The sequence below is a fragment of the Sprattus sprattus genome, assembly GCF_963457725.1.
Source record: "Sprattus sprattus genome assembly, chromosome: 6".
In the NCBI taxonomy this organism is placed as follows: domain Eukaryota; kingdom Metazoa; phylum Chordata; class Actinopteri; order Clupeiformes; family Clupeidae; genus Sprattus; species Sprattus sprattus.
Genome location: NC_137925.1, coordinates 22,300,923 through 22,321,495, shown reverse-complemented (window position 1 = coordinate 22,321,495; position 20,573 = coordinate 22,300,923). Strand labels below are relative to the sequence as shown.

Below are 20,573 nucleotides of genomic sequence, written 5' to 3'. Positions count from 1 at the left end.
GACCGCATTTTAAGTCGTTTTATGAAAGTGATGGCAGATTTAAAAGCCGGTGCTTAAAAAAAGGATCATTTGACAGCAATACAGACAGCATATCAAGAGGGCAAATCTGGTCAGGGAAGACCTGAAGTAGGCAATGTTGTAATGTTGAGATTATAATCATATTTATTGAGTTGTACAGAGTTCAGTACAGAACATGCTTAGCACATCAGCAAAACTCTATGACTGTAGAACATCAATATTGATCATTTCTTGCAACATTAGGGTTTGACCAATCATTTAAGATAAACCAAACATTTATATTTTGAATTAAAATAATGTGGTTAAAATGTTTGTATACTTTGACACAAAGTAATGTCCCTTTTTTGTCATCTTCCCACAACATGACACATATTTAGAAGAGCAGAGATACAATTAACCTATGTTAGCCATTACTATGTTAGCTGTTAACCTGGAACCCACAGGGCAGGAGGAAGAGAGGCAGACCGAGAACCACCTGGAGAAGAACCACAGAACAGGAGATGAAGAGAGAAGGGCTGTCCTGGCAACAACTGGAGCGGAGGGCCCAAGACATGGAGGGGCTACGTCGATGGCCTATATTCCTCTGGGAACTTAAAGGCCTAGTAGTAGTAGTAGCCGTTACAACATAACTAGTGTCTGTATTAGAGCCCAATACAGACTGTATTAAGCACCATTAATCATATATTAGGCCAGTATTCACAAATGTCTTCCTAACTGAATAGGTTATTTATTCTTGGTACATCATTAATAACCAACTAGTTGGTCTTAATCTTTGGTCACGGATATATAGCAAGGGTAAAAATAGAAGATGTATAACTATTTTATATACTTTCTTAAATTGTCACTTAGTGGAAGAATAGTTGTAGGTATTCCTACCTGCAAAATGTTCTTTACCAACAAACAAACTTTACCAACAAGTCCATCCTGTAGTCTCACAAGACAGTGTCAGATCCTGATGGAGGCTTAAGGCTATGGAAAAGGTCTCTGTCTTGTAAAAACACAAGCTGGTTACTTTCTGGGGGTGTGGTAGACACATGTTGTATGCGAACAACAACTGTATGTTCTGAGAAACTGTCTTGTGATTCTTTTGTAAATAGAAATGTCTAACTTGCACAAGGATTTCATCCTTTTTTACGTTGTCATTAGAAAACAATCAGCCTTCACTTTAGAACACAGAACCTGTTTTAAAGGAATAATGACATATTTACAGTTTACATTTTCATCATTTCAGTCTGATCATATGGAAAGAAATCTTTCACTTTATAACAGGAAACTTATGTTGAATCAGTAATGATATTCTATGTACTGTAGGTATCACCGATTGAAGCACAATAATTGCTCTTGAGGAAGTTTCCAGGCCCTTCCTCACTAGCAGCCTGGATGAGTACAATTACCATTACCTGCTGTGCCAGTGCATTGAGCAATGTCTATTCAACAATTATTCTGTCTCTATAAGTACCATATGTATTAGGATGCTACAAACCTCTGATTTTAGTTTTAAATATATATCAGTAAGCGTAGGTTGAGACTGACTAGTAGGCTATTAAGGATGTTCCAAGAATATATTACATATTCAGTGAGAATAATAAATTGGCGAATACAGGCCTAATAAATGATCAATGATGCTTAATGCAAATCTTATTGGGCACTTACTGTATACAGACACATATTAGTTCTGTGTTAATGGTTCACATACAGTATGTCTCCCTAACATGAAGGGCTACCACATATTTTATTTCAAACTTACTGTATTCCCAAAAATCTAGAAATGTTTTGGGTTTTATATAAAATAGCACATTATTGCATCAGTGAAAGCTTTTCATTCATCTTCAATATAAATGCACATACTCCATGATATATGTTTGTACAGCTGGACAAAAACACTTGATATGAGGCTAGAACGAGCTCTCCATCTCGATAACATTGTTGGGTGTCTCGTTGGTCTCCCCGCCAGATGTTGGCTTGATTGACAGCACGTCCTCCATCTCCTGGTTGGGTTTGGCGTCGGAGACTTTGTTCATTTTGGCGAAGCTCTGGCTGATCTCCACAAATGTCTTGTTTTTGGTCTCGGGGAGAATGAAGAAGAGGTAGACGGCACCGATCAGACAGAACACCATAAAGATCAGGAAAGCATAGGTCTGCAGAGCCTCCTGCCAGATCAGAACACAACAAAACACAAACTGTTAATGGTTGCTGTGTGACCCCCAACACAAACCACATCACTACAATTGAAACATTAAAATAAAATCGCTGCAAAGGACCTCTGGAAGCATTATCCCTTACATAAAATAGTGAGGCATTATTGCTTACTTACACAACGTGATCGGTTATGATTTGTTTTTTTAGACTTTGATGTGACCTGCGAAATCCAGTTGTTTCCCATGTAAGAATACGGATGATATCTGTTAGTAGCTCTGAATGAATTCCCATTTTTTAAACTTGCGTTAAGATCAGTGATGATGTAATTCCCTGTGTCATTTGTTAGAGAGGCGCTCTCAAGTGACAGCCCCCCCCCCCCCCCCCCCCCCCCCCCAAATCCCATGACTCCCTAGAAGTGCTTACTATCAAATGCTGCTGGAGCGTGAAGATGTGTTTGGACTGGACGCATGTTCTCCCTACAGGGGCTTTGTTCAGGGAGAATCATCACCCTTCTCTGACCAATCCAGTGTCCACTACTCGCCCCCCATCACCCCCAGACCCCCCCCCCCCCCCCAACCAACGTGATGATACTAAATTCAGCTCAATTCATGAGGGAATTGCACACTATCCTAAAAATAGATCCCCCTTGTGGCTCATCCGGCACGTATGTGTCACATGCTCTTACAGGGTCAGCGTTGATTCTCAGAGGCAAGGATTCAGGGAGGGAGAGAGTTTTTGGTCCAGCCACACTCCCAACTAATGCCATCATGTTAAGAGAGATGATTCCTGCACAAAGGCGATGTGACATCTTCTTTCAGAGCCTGGCATTTAGGGTCAGCAGCCATTAGGCTGTGTAGAAGCGCCCTTGCACGGTTGCCAATTATGCTCATTATTATTGCCTAGGTATAGCATAATTATTATCATAAAGCTTCATGTAGCATATTTGTTTTATTTGCTGAGGATAAAGCAACGAAACTCGATCAAGCAGCAGCCAATGCTACATTAGATATTCTGCTGAGTCACTGTTGTAGATAGTTGAAGACTTTACTAGGTCACATGGTCAGGAATGACAGGATTGCCACAAAGACTTCACCTTCATAAAAAAAGGAGAGAAACGGGTAGTTCTGGTACTCGAGGTGGGTCTAGAAACACAAGCTTTTTTTTAAAGATGCTTCAATAGAATGCTTCAACATTTTCTTTTGTGAAAAAGAAAGTGAGAAAGTGAAGAAAGGATAATATTACAAAGGAAGTGCTTGGAGCGGTGTGAATACTTTGGCAAACAGGAAGAGATAAGGGGTGAGGGTGGGGGTGGGGGTGCAGTCTGAGCCCAGGTGCCGTGACAAAGGCTCAGCTCATTCGTGGCCCTGAGAGCTGAATCAGTGAGGAGCAGGCAGGTCACGCCGGCACACAGCCTCAATGCCACAATGCCACGTCGTCACGACCAACACCGCGATCCTGCTTTAATGCCATAACGAGCAACGCCGGCGGAAAATACATCAACAACACAAACTAAATAAAATACTGGGGCACTGTTTACCTAGTGAGAGAGAAAGGGAGGACGCGAGAGAGACATTGAGCAAGGGAAACAGATGAATTCACTGAAACCTCACAGCAAGGTCATCGAGTTAAACAAACATCTACTTCTATTTGTCCTGTTTTCACCCTCAAAGGAAGTAAATCGGTCAGGACATGCTGCCAAAGGGCAGGGACGTTCTCAGGTGCACGATGACAGACGTTGGTTTTTTCAATGATCTGAACGGATGGGATCTAGACGTTACTCCAGGCACAGGGGGGCTGGGGTGGTCACATCCCAATGCATGTCATATTCGAGTGGAAATCTTTGAAAACTGACCTTGTGGCTGTTGATCGCAGGGCTTTATGGCGGATTATGAACATAGAGCTGCAGATTAGGAGGGGGCGGGGGGGGGGGGGCAGGGGGCTGCTCATCTACCCTGACCTCTGGCAAGATGGCACCGTCAGACTTTCAAGAGAACCGGTGAGCCATCTGCTACTCAAAATAACCCCACCACACACACACACACTCTCTCTCTCTCTCTCTCTCACTCACTCACTCACTCACTCACTCACTCACTCACTCACTCACTCACTCACTCACACACACACACACACACACACACACACACACACACACACACACACACACACACACACACACACACACACACACACACACACACAAACACACATAACCACATACACAGATAGCCACACAAACAAATACTCAATGGTCCATCTGTAGTTACCTGTTGAGTGAGACTGGAGTCCCTTAGGAACACTGTACCCTGATGTGGCACCACCTCAGGCTGCACCCGCCCTCACCCCAGCCCTGCCATGCCATGCCATGCCTGCTTCAGCCAGCACCACACAGTTCCTCTGGGTTACATCATGGCTGCATTATGGCCCCCAAAAAAAGAGCCCAACTGGTTCTCCTCTTTCGAATATTTCATAAGAGGATCAGCGAGGGCCCGTCCTGCCCTCCCTCACCCACCCACAGCTCAGCAAGAATGAAAGAAATAAACAAATAAATAAATAGATATTGAAAAAAAAAGATTGCTTGTGTGTGTGTGACGCAGTTCACATTTCCGAACTCAGCGCATGCCTCCGCTCATCTCCCTCATCCGCGTTCCACGCCCGCGCCCTCTGCACACGGGAGAAATGAGTCACGGCTGAAATCAAAAAGTTCTGCTCTTGTATTAAGTCTGTGCTTAGTCATTTATTTACTTCTTCCTTTTATCTAAATCTCTTCTGTCTTGACCCCCCCCCCCCCACCCACACACACACACACACACACACACAGACACACACAACACACACACACACACACACACACACACACACACACACACACACACACACACACACACACACACTCAGATTCACTCCACTGCTTCTCTGAAAAGGGCATGGGATGAGGTGAAACAAGGTGTGTCTTTCACACATCACAGTTCCCTTCCAGGCACGGCTCAGTTAACGCACTGTCACGCTGCCTGTTAGCAGGCTAATTAACAGGGACAAGAGCAAGGACAGTAACCTCATGGGGACAGTAAAGAGCGCACCCTGGAGTGCTTGGCCTAGCAGAAGCCTCTTTTCTTGGTCATCACTTGTACGCAGACAATATTCTCTGGGACCAAACTTCAACTGCATTGTGTGCATGTGTGCGTGTGTATGTGTGTGTATATATGTGTGCTTTATTTGCGCATGCATTCATGAGCATGTTTCCTGTGTGTGTGTACTGACTGCCCAGCGGTACATCCCTGAAGGAGGGGGCTGCACTGAAGGACACCACATTATCTGCACGAGTGGTCAACACTTCTGCTGCAACTCTGCACACACTCCCCCCCCCTCCCCACACCACCCGCCATCGTCACCCTGGAGGACCATCAGCTGAGGTGTCTCACAGTCACATCCTCTCCGTAACACTTTATGACGCATCTGCATCCCTATCGTGAATCACTCGTAAGTGGCTAAGCGGAGCGGAGGGGAGCAGGGCTGGGCTGGGCTGGGCGCTGCTTAATGAGGTGAGAAAGTGTGAGAGTGAGAGTGGGAACACTGGAGTTCAGGGGCACCGGGCTGCCTCAGTGCATCCTTCTGCCTCTGGTGGAGGGGGTGTGGATGTGTGACGCCACTGTGGAAGTGCACTCACTTTGGGCCAGTGGACACATTGGAACACATGATGGCCTTTTAAACCCCTCCTCTGATTCCAATGCATCTGCATGTCATTATCCACTGAGCCCATTAACAATAAGGATTAAGAACAGCTATCTCAAAAAACTAAAGAAAAGAAAAAAATGAAATAATTATAAAATAAATAAATACATAAATATTAAAAATAATAAAAAATATAATATATATTATATATATATATACATATGTGTGTGCGTATTTAAAGAGAGTCAGAAAGGAAAAGAGTTAAAAGAAATGATAACTGAACAGTAGTGGGTGATTAAGGGCTTTACAGATGATACTGAAAGAATTAACTAGCTAATCCCTGCATTCATTAATGGCGGGAGGGAGACCCATTAGATTATATGATTATGTGGTGTTGGTGCACTCACTGACATTCACAGATGCTCAGAGGTTGTTCAACCCATTAAACGTCTGGCAAGAGCTACTGATCAATATCTTCACCTAAACAATATTGATTGGCCAGTGTGCTGACACTGTGACAATAGTATCATCACATAGTTGCCAGTCCCCATCCCCTGATGGGCTTTCCTGCGAGCCCTTACCAGACCCAATCTGCAGACAGAGAGGCAGACCACCGTCTGGCCCCGTCGGGGTTTTCATCACCGACAAAAGCCACAGCCGGATTACGGCTAAACTCCTCGAAGGCTTTCTCCAATGGCCACATTATTTTTGGAGATTACAGTTGTGCCCTGCCCCCTTCTCCTCCTCACCTTGGCTCTCCTCTGCCCCAGCGCCGTCGTCCATGTGGCGGGGCGGGGGGCGGAGGAGAAGAAGGCATCCCTCGCTCCCCTCCACTCCGCTACTGTAATGAGTTTCTTGGAGGTCTGGGAGCTCTCGACGGGACAGAGGGAAAAAAAAGCACCGTTCTTTTACACCAGAGGCATGTGAGGTGGATTACGCATGAGATGCTGCAACCCCCCCCCCCCCTGCCTGGTTTTATTTGTGTGTGTGAGTGTGTTTGTGCCTGACTGGCTGTGTATAAATATACGCATGTGTGTGTGTGTTTGTGTGTGTCTGTGTGTGCCTGTGTAAAAATGTATGCATGCATGTGTGTTTGTGCATTTGCGTGTGCATATGTTTGTGTGTCTGCAAAAATTAGGTTTTTTTGTGTCTGCATGAGTCAGTATGTGTGTGTGTGTGTGTGTGTGTGTGTGTATGTGTTCGGTGTGTGAGTCTGTGCATGCATGCTATTCGAGAGGGCAAATCAAAGCAAGGAGGAGCAGTGGAGTATTTCCACCACAGTGATTCTAGAGTCGAGGGATTCATCATGACATTCTGCGCAGGGATAGGATGCTGATTTTAACATGTTTTCCTCTTTTCTCCTCATATTGCGCAACTCCTTTTTTTCTGATCCCGAAACAAGTTTGTGTGGGGTGTTCTGTGCCAACCTCATCACTTGACCCCTCCAGTGCTGCTTAACACATGCCTCATGCCTCACACACACACACACACACATATACACACACACACACACACACACACACACACACACATACACTCCCACACCCACACACACACAGCAGCAGCAGAAGAAGCAGTGATGCACAGCCAGTGCCCCTCATCAGCTTAAAGAGGAAGATAAATCAGGTCAGTGTATGTCGAAATTAACATTAAGGAGTTTTTCACACAGCTAGGTATGTGCTTGTATGTGTGTGTTTGTGTGTGTGTGTGTGTGTGTGTGTGTGTGTGTGTGTGTGTGTGTGTGTGTGTGTGTGTGTGTGTGTGTGTGTGGCGGGGGGATGGCTAGGGGCTCCAGGTGCCCTGAGCTGCCCACTGACTCAGTACCCAGATACCGACCTACCCACACACACACACACTAACACTCACATACACAAACACACTCTTTCACTCTCTCTCTCTCACACACACACACACACACACACACACACAACCTTCTTTCAGCCAGAAGCCCATAGAGCCATTTCAGGCTACTGGCTCTATTTGTGTTCCGCCGCTAAAAATAAACTGTCTGTCATCTCCACTCTCGTCCTGCCCCTCCCACTACTAACCTCACGCACCCACCCCTCCCCCCGCCCGCCCGCCCTGCCAGCCAGTCATCTCTTTAGCTCTCGCTAGATTTTCATCCCCCTCTTTCTCTTTCTCTCTATCTTGGTCTCTTTCTCACCATATCCCTCCTTTTGTCACTCACTCACTCTCGCTCACTCACTCACTCACTCACTCACTCTCTCACTCTCACTCTCACACTCACTCGCTCACTCACTCACTCTCACTCTCTAACCCACACTAGTCACTCGCTCACTCACTCACTCTCACTCTCTCACCCACACTAGTCACTCTCTCCTACCAGGTCACTCTGGTTTCTCCAAGCTCCAATGTGAGTTTTCCCCCTCTCCCCCTCCCTCTCTTACACACACAGAGAGAGAGAGAGAGAGAGAGGGAGAGAAAGGGAGGGAGAGAGAGAGAAACGCACACACTCTAGTAAAGTGAAGTAGACAAGGCAATTCACTTGTTTCTGACACTCGGCTCCAAAGCAAAATTACACGTGGCGTTTACACAACGTTCCCCTTGCGGATGTCAAACTGAACACACAGCCAACACACTCCTGGACCGCTCCGGCTCTGACGTCTGACGGACATCTGTTTGGGCCGCGGCGGGCCGTAACCTTGGCACTGTCCGCCTGCAAGCTTTTATTCCCATTCAAGTGGCTCTAGGAATCGGGTCCCTTGCTCAGGGTCTGATATAACAAGCTTTGCTTCTGCAACCATGTGTCCGGCCCACAGGCAGATGGGGGAAGCGCTACGTTCCCATAAACTTGCATAAGCGTCCTTTGTGGTGTGATTGTGTGTGCAGTTGTGTGTGTTTGATTGTGTCTTGTGCAATGGGCCAATGGGTGAAGAGGAAAGATGATATGTTTAGTTTCACCTTGTATAGTGGGCCAATGGGTGAAGAGAGAAACTATGTATATGTTTGGTTTTCAATTTGTATAGTGGACCAAGGGGTGAAGAGAGAAACGACCTACATGTATATGTTTGGTTTTAGATTTGTATAATGGGCCATTGGGTAAAGAGGAAAGATATATATATACCGGTAGTTGTTTTGACTTTATATAGTGGGTGAAGAGGGGAATGGGTCAGATTGGCTAGAGGGTGCACATCTTTACCTTCGGTCAAGACATCCTGCTATCACTCGTTTGTGTCTCTACAACCACTTCATCTCTTCCTTCTATCTCTCTCTCTCCCTGTAATCTATCTCTCTCCCTCCAATCTCTCTTATTCTCGATCTTTCTCTCTCTCTCCAATCTCTCTCATTCCCTCTCTCTCTCTGTCCCTTCAATCTCTCTCTCTCCCTCTCCCTATCTCCCTCCTATCTTTCCCTCTCTCTCTTACTCTCCCTCCTATCTCCTCTGATTTTCCGCTTCCCTCTGTCTCCCTCTCCCTATCTCCCTTCTATCTCTCCCTCTCTCTCTCCCTCCCTCCAATCTCCTCTGATTTTCCGCTTCCCTCTGTCTCGTATCACTCTTTCTGTGGAGGCGGGTGACGGGGCCAGCTGCTGTGGCAGCACAGGGTTACATTATGAATGTATTGTTTTTCAATAGGTCCATTCTGTGCAGTCTTTCAATGCTTCTCTATTCTATCACAGGCATATTGTATGATCATAATCAAATATACTACAGGAAATTACCATTGTGCTGAACTAAAGATATAGAAGCTTAATGGGATATCTCTCATTAGATGTGTTAGATTCCATAAAAAGACTAAATGGCTGAAGAACATTACATTTCCCAATAACACATATAAAAACATGCCTTTAATTAGCACATCTGCTGAAGTGTTGGGACTATGTTTTGCGTGTGTTCTACCTTTATATCATATGTGTTTTTTAATACCAGGTTGCAACAGATTGGTACATGAAGTTACTGAGCTGAAATGAATTGGCTGAACTAATGCAGACTAATGCAGTATAGCATGTACACACGCTATACTATATGTCATGATTGCTATGCGGTTCACCCTTGAACATGGCCAGAACAAATATGTACACACACACGCACGCACGCACGCACGCACGCACGCACGCACGCACGCTCGCACGCACACACACACACACACACACACACACACACACACACACACACACACACACACACACACACACACACACACGCACGCATACACACACACACTCAGCATGCACCCACATACACGTGATCCACATGTGAATCAGCGTTAATGAAGCAGGCCATCCATTTGCAAGGCTTGTGGAGTAAAGGACAGTTATTTGATTAGCGTGTAATACCATCCCATCAGACCCACGTTATTTATGGCAGAGTGTGTGTGTGTGTGTGTGTGTGTGTGTGTGTGTGTGTGTGTGTGTGTATGCATGTGGCATGTGTGCAAACAAAGATGAATAGGAGATCTTCTCAGTGTCTCATACAGACACTCCCACACACAGAGGGAGAGACAAACAGACAGAGAGAGATAGATAAATGGAGAGAGACAGAGAGAAGGAGAGAGAGAGACAGATAGAAGGAGAGAGATAGACAGAGAGAGAGAGACATATAGATAGGAGACATAGAGAGAGAGAGAGACAGAGAGAGACAGAGAGAGATAGATAAAGAGAGAGAGACAGGAGTGATGGTCAGAAGTAGAAAGGCTGAAGCCTGAGCCTATAGCAGCGTGTGCCACATTCACACCGGCAGCCATTTGTTGCACTCCGACTTTCAAGCAGAATCCGGTCTAGCGGGGAGGGGGGGGGGACACACGTGTGTGTGTGGCTGCTGAGACCTGGCCTGAATAATTCAGTTTAATTAGCGCTGAGTGCTATTGGCCTCGCTCTCTAGCTCACTCACAAGCACGCTTCTGTTTCTCACAAGACCACAAAGCCATATGTACACATGCGTGTCAACAGACAAGCACAGACACAGACAGACACACACACACACACACACACACACACACACACACACACACACACACACGGCACTCATACAAACATCCAGTCTTTTCCCCCTCTACAACATACAACACACTCTGAGCATACAAAACATAGAAGGTCTTGCACACACAGAGTATGCATACAAATCCCCCTTATACACACACATACCAAAACAGGTCATTTTGTAAAACATAAGGTATCAGATTCATCTTATTAGCAACAAAATGCTCCTCTGGCTTATAGCACAGTAGTGCCAGCACAACCTTGTGTACTTTCCCATGATTCCAGTGTGCCCCTACAGGTGACTGATCTTCTGTCCTCCGCGTTGGCACATGTTCAACATCAATATGTATTTTCCTCTCCTCCTCTGTTTGCCCCCTCAACATCAATACATTCCCACATCATTACACTAATAATGTGAAGAGCTTGTGATGCAACAGATGGGCATGTCTGCAAGGACTGACCATTTTCAGTGGCTTCAAAGAGGATTCTGACCCCATACGGTTTTTGCAGGCTTTATAGTGCTACAGTCTTGAAGCAGTGTATTACGCAGGATCAACCTCAAGGTCCCAAAATGCAAAATTATGTGATTATGCTGACGACTGTGCTAAGCAAGCGATGAAGGCAAGTTGGTGTTGAAGGTGTGTGTAGTGCAAGGCATTTTGGCAACCAGACTGTCAAAAACAGTACAAAAATATATAACAACATTATCGTAACGGTGTTAATTATCTGACACCGTGTGTTATCGGCAAACGTTCACATTGTCATATGAATCCATTATTAAACTGAAGGTATAGTTTGTTAATCCATTATTAAACTTTGCATTTTTGATTGTTTAACAGAATGGCTGATGTTTGACCCTGTCCGATAACTGACTTAGGTACGCTTGAGCTTTTAAAACTCTGTGTTGATTGGGGAACATTTTGGACTGGGAGGATTTGTGACATAAAATAGCAACTGTTCAATTACTTTTATGACAATGTTAACAATGTTAACCTCTCTGGTCCTCATCGGATGCAACACTCAACAAGCTGCCAGATCTGTGTCCCTCTTGAAAAATTCATGAGATTCACGTTGAATGCACCACTCAAGGACACTCACAGGCTTGTCCCACAGCCCCTGGGGCATTCTGTTGGCTTATCTTGTCATGAAGCCTGAAGGAGAACCATTCTCTCAGTCAAAGGTCATACGGAAATGGATTTTCTTTTTATTATGAAAGTGGATTTTCTCCAAAGGGCATCTTTGTAAATGGCTGCCCGTTTTGCCTATCCCTCCTAACCAGACCCCTTGTCCCTGCATCTGGCAGACACCTATAACATTCCAATGCCACCACCACACTTTACCGCAGGAATGGGTTTCGGCCAGCTGATGAGCCACATCTGTTTCTCTCTGCCAGTTGCGAAGCTTGGCGTTCAGCCCAAACAGTTCGATTTTTGTCTCGTTAGACTGGGGAATCTTGCCCCTAATTGATTTGGACTCCTTTCAGCAGCAGTTCAGAAAGACCGCAGGCAAGTTGTTTACGAGAGATGTTTGCTGTGCTTAAGCTGTCCCATGACAACCCCCGATTGATCGCAATGAAATTAAACGATAGGATTTCTAACCGGTACTGTGTCACTTGGCTTAATGTGCCTCAGTTGGGTGAACCGCACGGATATTACCTACAGAGGTGCGATTCATTTGGGCTTTAGTGTTCAGCTCAGTCAACCGAGCTGCCTACTTAACGCAGGGAAACTACTGTATGCCAGCTCACAGCACCAATTTTGTGGAAATGTGTTTAGATGCATCAGACCAATGAATGGTTACATACATAAAACACATTGCCTGATTTTATGTTGCTGCCAACTGCTGGATAACCGCTTCTTTCTGAGTTCATAAATGTGTCTTGGTTGATGCTTGCCGATGTGCCGTGTTATTAGCTATTACATTTACATTTAGTCATTTAGCAGACGCTTTTGTCCAAAGCGACATACAAGGGAGAGAACAGTCAAGCTAGAACAATAAAAACCCGGTGTAACAATAAATACTACTTTACATAAGAAATAAAAAAACAACATAGAAAAGAAAAAGAAGTGCAGGAATGTAACTGCTGTAAGTGCAAGTTAAGCACTAGTCAAGGTGCCAGTTAGGAAGGGAGGTGCTCTCTGAAGAGTTGGGTCTTCAAAAACTTCTTGAAGGAAGAGAGGGACGCCCCTGCTCTGGTAGAACTAGGCAGTTCGTTCCACCAACGTGGAACTACAATTAACTATTAGCCACCCTGGTCCCCGATTTGCACATCATAGATAGGGATTCACGAATGCACATATGCACACAAAAGTCAGGTTGAATGATGACACTTTCTGACACTTGCTTATTGAATGACCCCTCTAGAAAATAGAAGGGTGACTCACTATACGATTCACTACTGACTAAAAATGTTCACCAAACAAATGAACTGACCTTTCTCCCGTGATCTGAAACGGGGTGGGGGGGTTTGTGAGCGTAGCATGTGATGACAGACGGTCAGGAAGTCATGTGGGGGTGGGTGGGGGGGGGGCATTACATTACGGGCTGGAACTCTGCATTACATTACGGGCTGGAGCTCTGCATGAATGGGTGCATCTAAGAGACTCTCATTTTATTAGTCAAGACTGAGTGGTCTTCAAAACCCAGCTGGCTGTGACGCAACAACAAGTATCATTCCTCTGAAGTGCATTCACAACACGACCCAGGGGGACAAACCCGCTCGGAAAAAAACACAAACACACACACACACACAAGCACACACATGCATGCACACACACACACACACACACACACACACAAACACACACACACACACACACACACACACACACACACACACACACACACACACACACACACACACACACACACACACACACACACACACACACACACACACACACACACACACACACACACACACATAAAGAGGACTGATAAGACTAATCCTTTCCTAGCTATAAGAAGGGAAAAAGGAAGAAAGGCTTAGGAAATTAAGAAACATTATTTTCCTTCTTTTGGTTGCCAGACAGGCAGGAAATGACCACATGTAGTACAATAAATGCAAAACACACACACACACACACACACACACATTAACACAGGACTTTCCCCAGACACTCACACATGCTATACGTTTTCTTGCGATCTCAAACACAGATACACACAAAAACACGCACACACACACACACACACACACACACACAAACCCCCCCACACACACACACACACTTGAGGAAGCAAATGCATACACAGCACCAGCAAACACAAATAACAGAAAATCAATCAGCCAAATCTTTACTAAAGGAACAAACCACCACACACAAATCAATACAAAGCTCCAAACACATAGGTGGAAATTACTTAACAAAGTGATAATTTAGTCGCCTATGTACTTAATCTAATAAATATATTCAACCTTAAGTCAGTGTTCATGGTTAACAATGATATATATAGATATATAATAAATAAAATGGACTTATATTGAAAAATGTATATTTGCTCAAACACAGATACACACACAAACACACACACACGCACGCACTCACACACACACATACACACACATGCGCACGCACACATACAAACATACACCCACACACAGTCAAATACACAGAGGGAACAAATACAGAAGAAATTTCAGATAAATATCTGTCACTATGCTTTATTGACCGCCCAACCCCCCACCCCCCCAACTCCAAACCCCAGTCTCCTGTGGACAACGTTTACATTCTACAGGGTATCTTCATTGCACAACAACATATTGATGAACCCCTGGAGAGCAGTAAAGTCTCACTGTCTACAAAGAAGCATGCAGGGGGGGGGGGGGGCAATTCCCACAGCAATTCCAAATCACACAGTAGGTGGTAGCGACTACAAATTAACAATGAGAAGTGCACGCAATGTGGAGTGACTGATTACGGAGGCAGGGCTTGTGCTGAGTAGTAACCCACCTGCATGGCAGGCCGGTGACATTGGGGTGATGGATGTCCCAGTGTGTCCCTGAGGTCGTGCAAGCAGTGGCTGTCTAATTCATCATTATGTCCACTCCGGTGGAAATCGGAACATAAATGACATGGGGTCAAAAGAACGGGCTAGCCTGCTTCAGTGTAAACACAATCTAAATCGCACTAACCTCCGTGACACTATGCTTCTCAGGAAGAGAGACGAGAGGTAAGGGAAAGGAAAGACAAATGGAGAGAAAGAATGAATGTCACAGACAAAAAAGAGAAGAGAGATGGAGGGTACATATGAGAGGGGATGGAGCGGTAATTCAAATTTGATGAGGATGCAACCTGCAGTGGCAATCAGTAGCGCACAGTTTATTAGACATACTACCAATCAGCATAAGGAAGTGCCTATTAATCACATGTTTAAGTACTACTTACAGGCTCTGGAGAAAAACAGCTCTTTTCTCCTAAATGGACCCTAGATTAGAGAGTAAATCAATCTCCAATCACAGCCCCACTGTTTGCGCAGGAGGCGAGATGTTTACTTCATCTTAATTTATTTTATATATAAACCATCTTGTGCCACAGAAATGAACATGCTTCAGCGTACATACTGATTAAGCCTGCAATGCGAGTGCAAATAAAGTGTAATTTTATGTAAGGGAAACTGACAGTACAATCATGTCCTCTTACATACGTGTGTGAAAAAGGTGAAGTCCCTCCCCCTTCTCACTTTGTTCCCCGGCACCTGTGGACAGGTCCAATTCGGACTGATTGGGCCTAATTAGCCCTGGACTACCTTGTTAAAAGGTGCAACTCATTGTTGTGCTAGAGACAGACTGAACAGGCTGCAAAGAAGCTAAGACAAGGTACTAGACGAAACCTGTGTGACACAGTTGGACCTTGTCTGTTTAATAGCTTTAAGTTTTGTTTAGTGTATGTTTCTTTGGTTTTGGGGTTGTGATTGCCCTGTTGTATGTCTCTTTGTTTTTGGGGTTCAAGTCCCTCGCATTTTTGTATTTATGGTTTTGGGGTTTGAGTCCCTTTGTTGTAAATAAATATAGCTATTTTTATACGTAAGCCACTGTCGCCTGCGCTGTGTCTGTTCCTGCCTGCCTGCAACCACCATCTAGAAGCCTACATCCTACATGGTGAGATGGCCGGCTCGGGCCTTTCTCACATTTGGTGGTAGCAGGTGGGTTGGTACGCTAACGGAGACACTGGGTGGAAGCTAGCAGAAAGGAGACTGGCACCGGCAGGAGAGGGCCTACCACCGGCGGCTCAGCTGGAGCTGGAGCAGCAGCAGTGGCTGGAGCTGGATCGGCAGCCGGAGCCGGAGCTGGAGCTGCACGTGGAGGCAGAACGGAATGGCCGACTTGTTCCGCCACTCATGTGGCGAAACTCCAGAAGGGGAGGGAAATGTGAAAAGGTGAAGTCCCTCCCCCATCTCACTTTGTTCCCCGGCACCTGTGGACAGGTCCAATTGGGACTGATTGGGCCTAATTAGCCCTGGACTACCTTGTTAAAAGGTGCACCTCATTGTTGTGCTAGAGACAGACTGAACAGGCTGCAAAGAAGCTAAGACAAGGTACTAGATGAAACCTGTGTGACACAGTTGGACCTTGTCTGTTTAATAGCTTTAAGTTTTGTTTAGTGTATGTTTCTTTGGTTTTGGGGTTGTGATTGCCCTGTTGTATGTCTCTGTTTTTGGGGTTCAAGTCCCTCGTATTTTTGTATTTATGGTTGAGTCCCTTTGTTAAATAAATATAGCTATTTTTATACGTAAGCCACTGTCGCCTGCGCTGTGTCTGTTCCTGCCTGCCTGCAACCATCATCTAGAAGCCTACATCCTACATGGTGAGATGGCCGGCTCGGGCCTTTCTCACAACGTGCGTGTCTTATCTGCACACTGTTCTAGTGAGGACAAATAAATAAGGTGGCAAGAGGCTCTCAGACTCCTTGTCTCTTCAGACAGCCTACGCAGGACGGTTCTGCTTTGGCACAATGTTGTTTTAGTGTCAAGTATGTAGTCAGCCCTTGAAAATGTCTGCCATTAAGTTGTTCAAGGACTGAGAGTGACAAGACAGTAACTGCAGATATAACCTTGATCTGTGCAGTGGACACCGCCCTAACCGCATGCTACACTGCAACAACAACAGCAACACTGAACAGAATGACAGTTCATACAATATTTACACCATAACAGATAAGATGGATGAACTACAAAACAAAATGACAACTCAGGTTTTGATGGACAGATTTCTGTAAGTAACAGTATGTAGCAATTGTAAGTCAGGGTTAGGGTTAGGATTAGCAATTTTACCTTAAAATAACTGCTTTAAAAAATTGGGGCGCTTCAATGACATTTAATATGGAGAATGGCCTCTGTGCCATTGCCATACCAGGGTCCCTAGGCATATTACTGCGCTATGTAGGTTTCTGGAAGCCACCCGGGTACTACTCTCTGCCGGACTAGTAAGTAACTTATTTACCGTCTTGTGTTGCACTTGCTTGATGAATGTGTCAGGAAAGTTGTTGACTCACTAGTTTGTCATTATGTCAAAGTAATCAAATGTCAACAGGTTAGGTTTAGCCACTAGCATCTTGTTAACAATTAGCAATTCCTCCGTTGTGCTGCTTAAAACAACTTAAACAAACTCCCCGAAACAGTACACCCAAAGGTGCAAATATTTGACAGAAGCACCCAATTCATCGTGGCCAGCTAATTGACCACAAAGACATCATTGAGTCATTCTTTCATAGACCCTCGGGGGTCATCACTAAAACTAGCCCCCAAAAGCTAAATTAGCACATGCAGTCATGAGAACAATGAGACTGATGAGACAAGACGGAGCTAGAGTGGTAGTAATGGTGACGTAAGTAGGGTAAACGTTCAGGATATCTCGTACAGATATTGTTAATTGTGTAGGTCTATTACTGCCATAACTGAACTGGCAAATAGCTTTCATACAAATTGTAGGGAAAGGATCATCTGGTTGACTTCAATGTATATTTAACAATAAATGTAAAGTTTGCAGCTGATAGAGATTATTTCCAAAACACTGTTAATGACTTAAGAATATAATAATCAAGTGACTTGTATTAATATATTCCTTGTATGAATTATGTGCTTATGAAAGAAGGAGCACAGCTTTTCTCTGTGTGTGTGTAACTAGAATATTAGGTGCCACTAAGTCTGCATATGAACAAGAGCATGTTTAGACCAGAGGAGATAAGAAAGGAACTGTGCTTCTTCCGACCTTGTGCAAAACTGCCATCCTTGCAAGACAGGGAGCCTCGGACGTGAGAAATCCACCACGTGATCATCCCTGCTCAAAGCTAAACTTCTGACTATATAAATTTGGTGCGAAGAGTTTATCATGGCTTCACTGTCAGCCTCGGCTGGGAGGGGAGCCCAATTGCAATTGTTGTTGTTTCTCTGTCTAATAAATATACTTTCATGCAGCTCCGGAGTCCTGAACTAACTAGGGTGATTTTTCACCTATCATAATTGGGGGCTCGTCCGGGATTCCAACATCCTCTTCGACTCTCCTTGCTGGTCTAATCATCAGGAACTGAACCGTATGGAGGAGTACGAGACTCCGTTTTTTCTAAAGACCTCCAAATTGAATTGGATGGAGGCCAGGGCCTGCCAGCGAGGAGAGCCGAGAGTGAAGGAATTGAATTTGACTATAGGGGTTGGACTCCGAGCTGTTTGTGAGTATATTGGTTGTTTTATGTAAGTGTACGACAGTATATGGTTCTTGTTTGTGTCGGTTTTGCGTACACTTGTCTTCAGGTGGGGTTTGTGACTAACTTTTTGCCTGTTTGCCGTGGGGTGGAAAGGGGAACTAAGGTTCATGGAGGGATTTATTCCTGTTTGCCCCGTGTGTTGAACGAATTGCAAGAGTTAGAGAGACTCCTGTCTGTAATTTTCCTATTCAGAGATGCGCTAAGGTTATATAATACTGTTCACGTACCTGCTATTTGCCTTATGTGAAGGATAGCACCTTGTTTGAAGGGAAAAAAAGGGTACCGTTCGAAAGGTTATATGTAAAGTATGCCAATTGCCTTATGTGAAGGATAGCGCGCACTATATGGTTATATAAGCACTGTTCACCTTCCGGTTGTTTGCCTTGTATGAAGGGTGGAAGGAAGGGTACCGTTAAGTTTTGTTTTAAACGGTAAAGGTTATATGTAAAGAATGCCATTTTCCTTATGTGAAGGATAGTGCTTGTGTCTGAATTTGAAAACTTCCTAGGCCTATTTTCTCCGGATATTTCTCTATACATTCCTGTTCGCCTTGAATGAAGGGAACACACTTTTCACTTTCTGTTTTCCTGTTGGGCCTTCTGGTAGGCCTCTTGGTGCATTGTTAAAAAATAAAAAAAAGGGCTATAAAGAAGGATATAGTCTGAAACATATAGAGACATACCTGTCTAGCCGGATTTTAACAATAAGAAAAAATGGGAAACAAGGGATCTAAAATTGATGATATATCCCAGTTAGAAGGGGACATGAAACATATGGCAATACAAGAAAATGCTGACTGTGTAATGCACAGACATATGTGGAAACAAGATTTTGGATTTTAAGGAGTCTCTTTAAGAGATAAAGAAAAGGAGTCAGAGATACTCTAATATACTAATACTTGTGTGTTATTTTCCTGTGGGGTTGAGACAAACTTTTTACAATGGGTAAAACCAGATGAATAAAGTTATAATCTATGTAATTAAAGATTTGTCATTACTGAGATGCCTTGACCCGGAACCAGTAGGGGATTGATCACCCCAGGGAAATTCCCTGGCCTCAACCTCCTCAGAAAACGAGTGAGATGGAGGACCTCTGGTCGGGCTCGGGTTGACTCAGCATTGCGATCTCAAACACAAACTATGAGAGTCTGAAAATAGAAACATAACTAACCCTAGTGTGAAGAATAAACTAAAGGTAATTTAAAAGGTTTCAATATCAGTTATTAGGTATTAAGAGAAATACATAAAATGACTTAGAAATGGGTAAAGGTGCGTCAAAATCAGAAGACGTACATGATAAGAGATGGATTTAAAATGTCTACAACAAGAAGAAAATTGTAAACACAGATTTGAAAATGTTTTTGCATTATTGGTTGCGCCAAACAGAGAAAAGCTTACGTTAATGGTGGCAAGAGAGCCAATGATTTTTTGTTTTGTTTTGTTTTGTGTGACTTTGGTGCCTGCAGAACCAGAGCCTCAGTAACCAGAGAATAACATGCACAGAACAGAAAAAGAATGAGACATCTAAAAGCAGTCATACACATAACCCATTACTTTTGAAGAGTCTGAAACGGGACAGATATTTAAAATGCAGATTATGTTTAAAAAACATGCTCTACAAACTTATTAGGAAGAGATATGATGTGGGTTGGGCATTACAATTGTTCCAACAATACATGGGTTTTAGAATAAATTAAATAATGTTGTCCCAAAATGTTATGTATAGAATATACACTGTTTAGGCCAAACGATTTAAAGAGAAATGTAAGCCTGTGACACTAACTATATTAACTTAGATTGATGCATTGGACTAACACAGGATGGGTGGGGGCTGAGTGCTGGCTCAAAAGACTATATTCTCACAGGCCATGAGCTCAAACTTAGCTACAGTTCGAGAGACCGTCAATTGTTGTTGAACATCTTGTGCTGTTCTCCAGATAAGAAGATTTTAGCAGAAACAAGGCCACAAAATTAGCAGCTGTGGTTCACTAAAGTAAAGCTATCTTTTAAAAAGCACCTTTGCCAGACACAAAGAAATAAATTATACATTTTCTGGAAATAACTTAATTATGTAGATAATGGATTCCAAACCATGCGTTAGAAACAC

At 44.1% G+C, this 20,573-nt stretch overlaps 1 protein-coding gene across 1 annotated transcript in view; it reads right to left on the bottom strand.

The window, feature by feature from the left end:
- Positions 1 to 1,913: 1,913 nt before the first annotated feature.
- slc2a9l2 (solute carrier family 2 member 9, like 2) overlaps positions 1,914 to 20,573 on the bottom strand; it is a gene marked incomplete at both ends in the record, with an annotated part of 142,313 nt that continues 123,653 nt past the window's right edge. Inside the window, one exon of the mRNA XM_080840899.1 lies at positions 1,914 to 2,168. Coding sequence (XP_080697025.1) covers positions 1,914 to 2,168 — 255 coding nt within the window. The remainder of the gene's footprint in view (positions 2,169 to 20,573) is intronic.